The sequence below is a fragment of the Phaseolus vulgaris genome, chromosome 3 (assembly GCF_000499845.2).
Source record: "Phaseolus vulgaris cultivar G19833 chromosome 3, P. vulgaris v2.0, whole genome shotgun sequence".
In the NCBI taxonomy this organism is placed as follows: Eukaryota; Viridiplantae; Streptophyta; class Magnoliopsida; order Fabales; family Fabaceae; genus Phaseolus; species Phaseolus vulgaris.
This window is the reverse complement of record NC_023757.2, coordinates 20,718,020-20,726,080: the sequence shown is the minus strand read 5'-3', so window position 1 is coordinate 20,726,080 and position 8,061 is coordinate 20,718,020. Positions and strand designations below refer to the sequence as shown.

At 40.5% G+C, this 8,061-nt stretch overlaps 1 protein-coding gene across 1 annotated transcript; it reads right to left on the bottom strand.

Moving 5' to 3' along the window:
• Positions 1-259: 259 nt before the first annotated feature.
• On the bottom strand, positions 260-2,131 carry LOC137806839 (adenylate isopentenyltransferase 5, chloroplastic-like). Its single transcript, XM_068607151.1, has 2 exons — positions 1,872-2,131; positions 260-1,513 (listed from the first exon to the last, which is right to left on the bottom strand). Exon 2 carries the CDS (start codon positions 1,489-1,491, stop codon positions 508-510), a length of 984 nt encoding a protein of 327 aa, XP_068463252.1. The 5' UTR covers positions 1,492-1,513; positions 1,872-2,131; the 3' UTR covers positions 260-507.
• Positions 2,132-8,061: the final 5,930 nt, after the last annotated feature.

Here is an 8,061-nt window from a genome sequence, read left to right as displayed (position 1 = left end):
TTTATTACCCAAACCAAATAAGATAACCATAATTTTTCATATTTTTTAAATGAATTTCAACAATTATGCGGTATCTTATTTCTGAAATTTTTGTTTGGACTCTTTTAGCTTACACCAAATTCCAGTGGAGGAATATCTTACATTTTTCATTTTGATATATTAGAAATTATAATATAGAAAAGCAAATGTAAGAAGCATTACTTGGCGGTTAAAGTTTGCAAACAGTGACAGTAATGTAGTGGGCATAAGGTGAGGTTCATTGATATAATTAACTCATGGATCACTGTTAAGTAGTAGTATTTGGGTGATGATAGTAACACATTACACATATAGTAGTGAGTAACAAAAGATTATACATATAGTAAGTAAACCTCCTTTTTTTGTGAAACCAAACAAAACTAAAAAAAGATATGTGAAATGGCATGTAGTGTCATCGGTAGCATGTCAGTGGCGACGTTTAATTTAATTTTCTCTATAGTGCTAGATTTTGCGGGGGCGGCCCTATGTCTAGCGAGTTGCGGCGGCAGCAGCCATGGGCGGCGACGAAGAAGCAATAACAGAAGCAAGAGCAACATCAACATGCGTGTCGTCGTAGAGGAAGTTGTGAAGAATCCTTCGGCTTTTGGATAGAACGTGATCCTCCCACGCTTGTTCTGCTTCTTGGGGAGTGCTCCTGAGGAAAACATCGGTGGCGTCGAGGCGGTGCATGTTCCGTTTGAAAATGGCGTGGAGGCGGTGAATTTTGTGGCGCTGTCGGGTGGCGAGGTTGCAGTTGTTTATTTTGATGGAGGCAATGGCAGCCTGGAGGAGCTTGTCCTTGGTCCTCTCGTCGGCTCCGTCAGCTTCGGCTTGGAAAAAGGAATGAAACTCGGGGACGCCAATGGCCTTTCGAATGCCCACAGTGTAGTCGTCGTTGTGGTATTGGAAAAATTGTCGAACCTCGTCGACCTGGCCGGCGCGGATCATGCGATCCACACGTGCGGAGAGAGAGGAATGGAGCACCGGGAGGGAGACGTCGACCCAGAGGAACAAACAGTGGTAGCGCAACCGAAAGTCAGGGTAGTGATTGACCAAGGCGTCGAGGAAAGAGTTGGACCCACCCGCAATGATGGGCAAGCCGTCGCGTTTCAAAATGGAGCCAACGGCGAGGGTGGCGTGGTGGCAAAAGTCGTTGACACTGAAATCCATGTTGGATTGGACCGTGCCTAGGAGATGGTGTGGGACCCCTCGGCACTCCTCTTCTGTGACTTTGTTGGTGGTGATGTCCAGACCTTCGTACACTTGCATTTTGTCGGAGTTGACTATCTCCGCTGGTGGGAAGTGCGTGGCAAGGTCTATGCTAAGCTTTGACTTTCCTGTCCCCGTTGCTCCAACTATCACCACAACCTTTTCCTTGTTGCGCTGCCTGAAAAACGACAGCGTCTCCATCGTCACTCCCGGGTTGAAACTCCCCACCGCCTTGCACACCGCTGACACTGATACCATGTTCATGCCTTTTCTTTCTTCTCCTAACCTGCCAAGTTGACCAAACATTCTTTATTCACTCTTGTTATCCTTTGCACCACCACAACCAGCTCATAAGGGATTACTTTAATTTATTGCACCCAATCATCATTTTTAAACATCAAAGAATCTAGCAAGCGGGGCAATGGATGAAATGCCGAAAGGAAAAAAAAAAAAAAAAAAGAGCTTGGTCTGCAAGCAATGTCATTCATATGAAATGGAGGAAATTTATTCTAGAGCTGCTAGATTTTGAGGCAGGGGACAAGCATATCTATGTTCATGTAAATTAAGCACACTGAGAAGGATTAAAATTTTAGAATTTCATGGAGCAGATAGCGTATTTATTGATAGATATGCCGCGGACGTACCTTGAATATGAATTCTAAATTCTGGCTGTGGCTTGCTTGCTGATTATGCTTTCTTGGCACAGTGACAAAAACGGAAGAGGATATTAGATTAATTAGGTAGAGGAAAGAGAAGAGGTTGTGGGAAAGTGTGCAATGGTACGATGATTCTTGTTTTTCTTTTTTCTGGGTTCTTGAATTGAAAAGGGAGTGGGAAAGAAATATGGAGGAGGATTTGTGAGCGGAGTTTATGACTTTATGGTAAGGAAAATGCAGTTTACTCTGTTATTTATACCAAACTAATAATCTCACTTCGATACCCCACCCCTTAATTATATCGGATGTCTTATCACAATCACACCGTTACCCTTTTTTCAGTATGCTCTTCATATCAAAAAATTATGTTCAAAGAACAGTCCACTTAGAGTGAAACTAATTGAAAATTCAGAAGAAGGAGAAAAGGATAAAAAGTAAAATGGTTCCCTTGTGTAAGGTGAGTGGTCAGAACAGACAAAAATGTAAAAGAATATAACACTATTTTTATTAATTTATTTTTTCAAGCCAAACCATTTATAAATTTTATCTTCGCATTATTTATTTCAAATTAAACAACTCATATTTTTAATCTATTTTTCTCATCCTTTCTTTCTTTTCTCTCTTTTTTCCCCTCAATTTCCTTTCTGTACCAATACAACATTAACGTTTGGTTTAGAAAATTAATAAATGTAAAAAATGAAGAGAAGAGGTGGAAGGAAAAATAAGGTAAAGAAACTCTGGCATCATGAGTTTACGAAGGAGGGACATGACATGCAGTTTATATTGAAACTTGAAACATCATATGATCCTTTGTTAGTGTTTTTAATTGATGGCCTTCTTTTTATTCTTTGTGCTGTGGAATTTATATCAAGACGTGACCTGCTCATGATTGAATTCATGTACCTGCATGATCCAAACTTACCCTTATTTTTGACAGCAACGTAAAGTTCACAAATAAGTTTCCGTCTGTCCATTCAAAACTGAAAATCAAAATGTATAGTCTCAATTTCTTTCCCTCCAATTATTAGCTTCAAGATCAATCTTTAAGATAACAATTCTAATTGTTATTTTTCTATTTAAAGCAACCTCCACTTGATGGACATCAAAATATCTTGGGAAATCGATCAAATTATAGTTTAATTTTGTTATATATTAACAACGTAAATAAATATTGTATTATCAATTAAGTAGAAATTATCCATTATACAATTCTCACAGTAATTATTATGGAAGTATATTTCTCATATATAATTAATTATAAAATGTCCATTAATTCTTTTTGTTAACAATTATAATTTTTTATTTTACAATTTATTTCCACTTTATGAACATGAAGATATATCGTTCACATTTAAATTATATAGTTAAAGTTTAACTTTTTACATATTGTTAATATACAAGACTTATATTATCAATTAATTAGAAAGTATTCCCGGTATAAATTTTAAAATAATTAATCATAAAAATTAGTAAACTTTTGTATGCGATTGTTTGTAATTATATTAATGAAGTGTATTCTTAAAGTCAATTTTCCCTTTACCTGTTGCATAAAATATGAAAATCTTCACTAATTAACGGACTAAAAACACGTAACATCAATAAAGGCCCAATAATGATATATATATATATATATATATATATATAACATGAAGAAAAAAACTAATTTTATTTAATATTATTATGATTATTAATGCCAAAATTTTATTCAAATTAAAAAACTACAATAAAATGATTAAATTATCCATATTAAAATACTTCAATACTTTTATATTAATATAAAATCATGTATTTATAAACTAATAATTGGATAAATTAATAAAATGATGTGAGAGAAATAAATGTAAAAGAATTAAAATGGATAAAGATTATATTGTGCCAAAAGCAATATTAATTAAGTTGAATGAGTGAGCGAATTCATGGGTAAGTTATGCTTTAGAGTTTTTTTTTTAGTTTATATGTAATAAATACAATAGCATTTGATCTTAAAACTTCATCCAAATAACTCAAAACTCCATCACAAGATTAATCTTAATAAGCTTTTTATTATGATTTAATCTTAATAGTTCCTAATATTATATTTTACAAAATATTTAGTTCTATAAGAAAAAATTAAAAATGCCTAACTTTTTACAGATTACAATTTTACTCTATGCATAATTATATTTTAACTATACTGTGTAATTTTTGTACTGTCAAATACTATACAAAAAATTCGCTCACCCATCTCTAATTTTCATTTCTATTATTTACAAAATTCATTATAGAAAAATACTCTTAACTGTTGCACTCTTTACAGATAAAATTAAGCTAGCTTTAAAAACAAATATATAATTGCTAAGGAGCCCAGCTTTGTGACACATATTTTATTCTTATAAATATAAAAAAGTAATATCCTATATTTTGTAGTTTTCTCTAACATTATACAAAAAATAGTAATTTCATTTGACTTTGAAAATATTAACAAACCCATGGGCTTTACAAGACTATTTTGACGAATAAAATTTAACTATCTAAATCTATACGTGCCGAAACATGTGTCAGTGTCACTCACTTGCTGTGTATGTTTAGTATTGAATGAAGAAAAATAATACAAATCAGAAGGATAAGATAATAAACTTAATACAAAAAAATTTAAAAATATTAAATATAATTTTTTTCTTAGCAGATAAAGAAAGTTATTTTAAAGTAAATTGAGAAAAAGAAGAATTAAAGAGTATTATATCACTAAATTTGTTTATATTATTAATATGAAATGGTGCAGAAGTCCACCACGTGTAGGTGCCTAAGCGTGTTATATGAAATGGTTTGGTGAAGAGTACGAAGGGTTTGATATATACCAAAATTTGGCCTCTGCAAATGTATAGGGTTAGTAACTTTAATTTTGGGGCTAAGTTCAGAAAACGATTATGATTCTCTTGCCACATGCTCAAACAACAGCAATTTCTGCTCCTGGGTTTAACCCACTTAATTTCTTTTACCTATAATTTTTATGTTATTCTATTTAATCTTTCAAATTTACTAATGTTTTCATAAATAATTTTGCTAACATAATGAATTGCAACAAAAAGAAGAAAATGATTAATGAGTTATTCACATTTAAATGATTTAACTCAAACATATTAAAAACTATTTATAAAAAATTGAAAAGTTCTAAAGATTAATTAGGATAATATTAAAATTTTAGGTGTCGAACTATAAATGTAACTGTACCGCCCTGGTAGTCGGAAATGATGACGTGGCATCAAGCTATTGCATAGGCGTGTTGATGGGACGCCTTGCTGGCAGAAGGGAAGGAGGTCGGGGGGCTCGTGTAGTCGCCAGTTATTAAGGTGGCGTGCACCGATCTCTAGCGCACCAGAACCGGCGGTCACCGGGTTAAAGGGGAAGTCGCCAGATGTAAACCCAGGCGACCAAGTGATCAGAGATCGCCGAAACAAGCACATCGCCGGAGATGAAGGCAGGTAGACATTTCCCAGTTGGCCAGAGGATGAGGTCGGGGGACAGCTTGCTTGAGCATACACGGTGGAACAGGTGGTGCAGATCATGAAGGCGGCCGGCGAGACCACATGGAAGGTGTATACGAAGGCACCCTAACTCGCCAATCCCAGTAGAGATCGCGCTCCAAGTTAACTATGCACTGAGCAGTATCATGCGTAAGTAACTTAGCCAAAGGAGAGTCAGAAGCAGCGCCCAAGTCAAGGAGGCTCCAGATGATGGCACGTGTACAGCTGGATGCGAGCCACGTGTCCAGATGTGTAACTGCCAGGAGAGAGAAAGTGACCAGGTATATAAGGGTTTCCCAACGAACTTCTAAGGTACGCACATTTAGATTGTCTTCTTTACGCTTGCGAGTTCTTGAGTATACGGAGAGAGAACTGGTTCACGGTTCCTTGAGAGAATTCTTGAGTGTTACTCTTAGTATTTGGTGGTTCAGTCACTGACTTGGGTGTTGGAGTGCGATCGGACGCAGCGGCGCCGCTCTGTTCTTTTGCAGGTTCTTGAGGTGGATCGCGGAGAAGGACGGAGGCAAACGTGGTGCACACGTCGATCCAAGTTTGACGAGGCATAGCTCCAGCGTTCTGGTCAACAGGCAGGATCATCAGGCGCCCACCATGGGGCCGTGTAAAACCTGTTCCCATCCGCAGCGTGAGTTCTTGGAGGTTTTCGCAGTTTTCTGTGTGGTTGTGTGCTGGTGCAACCATTGTTCGCTGTTCATCTAGGTTTTGTTCGGTGATTTCGCGCTTTCCACCGTTCGTTCGGGGTTTTGTTCGGTGAGGTGAAGTTTTCTGCTGCTTACGCGAGATTTGTTCGGTGAAGATTTGAGTTCTTTGGCTTGTTTGGTTTTTCGAGGAAGAAGCGGTGGTTACTGGTGGAGTTGCAGGTTTCTGTGGAGGTTCGCTGTGTTCTTGAGGTTTCTTGCGAAGTTTCACGAAGTTCTGACCGATTGATCGCTGAATCGATCGTCGCTGAAGGAAGTGTTGTTCATTGCACTCTGTGATTTGCCATGTTTTCATGAGAAAAATGAGAAGCAACCGTTCAAGTCCAGTTGCGCCCGTTACTGCTGAAGGCGCCGGCGCCATGACTATGGCGCAGATGGTGGAGATTATGCGTTCGTTGCAGGCGAATGTGGAAGCCTCGCGCATAGAACAGGCGAGAATGCATGAGGACCTGGTCGCCTCTCGGGCCAGGAATGATGAGCTTAGCAAAGTGACTGAAGAGCTGCGTCAAGCTCTTCAGGAGCAGCGAGGGCGTCCTATTGCTGAAGAGGTCGCGCCGTCAACGCCGCCTCGTGTTTTTCCTATGCCTTTCGCTCAGGCGATTACAGACATGCCTATTCCTGCGAGTGTGGTACCTGTTAAGGCTATTTTTACCGGCGTGGAAGATCCTGAGGCTCATCTCACCACTTTCCATACGCAGATGATGCTGTCAGGAGGATCAAACGCCGTGTACTGCAAGATGTTTGTAAGCACACTCCAGGGAACGGCGCTGGAATGGTTTGTGAGCCTGCCTACCGGTCACATAACCAACTTCCAACAATTTTCAAAGATTTTCGTCGAGCAGTACATCGTGAATAAGGCACCGCCCAGGATGTCTTATGATTTGTTTGATATAAGGCAGTATCAGGGAGAGTCCCTCAGGGACTACCTGAATCGCTTTGGGGCGCAGATGGTCCGATCGCCGGCTAAAGATGAAGAAATGCTGGTCTATGCATTTAAGAAGGGCGTGCTGCCGAGACCATTTTGCGAGGCATTGATCAGGGCTCACCCCGCCACGTTTGCTGAGGTTAGGCGACTTGCGGTGGCCCACATCGCCGATGAGAGTGAAGTCGCCGAGAAAAGAGGAAGCGTGGCTCCCGTTAGGCCACGCGCCCAGACCAGGATCCAGCCACAGAGGGTGCTGGAGACAGCGGCGGCCAGGAGGGATCAGAGGACTCGCCATCCTTATGATCCAAGGAAGAACAAGGGCAGGGGCCAAGGACGCCCGCAACCAGTATGCCGGGAGTACAATCGCCCGCCTAAGCACAAGTTTGTCATGGGATTGGCGGACCTGATCGCCATTCCCAATATATCAGCTAGGTTGAAAGCGCCCGAGAAGGTGGGCGACAAGGTGCTGGGACCAAAGCCAGACGCCTGGTGTGAGTTTCACCAGGGCTTTGGCCACACCGTAGATTCGTGCTTGGCTTTAGGGTACCAGCTCGACGATTTGGTTAAGAACGGGTTCCTAAACGACTATTTGCTGGATAGAAGGACGGGGGGCGCGTCGAGCTCCCAACCAGCAGGTGGAGAGGCTCAGCAGCACGAGATGCCTACACACAGGGAAATCCACACCATTGCAGGGGGTTTCTCGGGTGGTGGATGCACCGCATCACAGAGGAAGAAGTATGCGAGGTCTGTGATGACGACGGATATGTTTGAAGACCACTCGCCGGAAGTGGACATTACGTTCACCAAGCAAGATCTTCGGGACGTTGTGCCTCATGACAACGATCCCATAGTCATCTCGTTGATCACAGCAGGAAGAAAGGTCCACAGGGTTCTGGTGGACCAAGGAAGCTCGGCAGACGTGATGTTCTGGCCGACTTTCACGCAGTTGGAGCTACCCCTTGACCAGCTGAGGCCATGGAGGGTGTTTGTATGGTTTCGCTGGTGACCAGGTGGAGGTCAGGGGGTACATAGAG

Excerpts from the sequence above, each read along its gene's own strand:
- LOC137806839 (XM_068607151.1), bottom strand. The coding sequence starts at position 1,491 with ATGAACATGGTATCAGTGTCAGCGGTGTGCAAGGCGGTGGGGAGTTTC.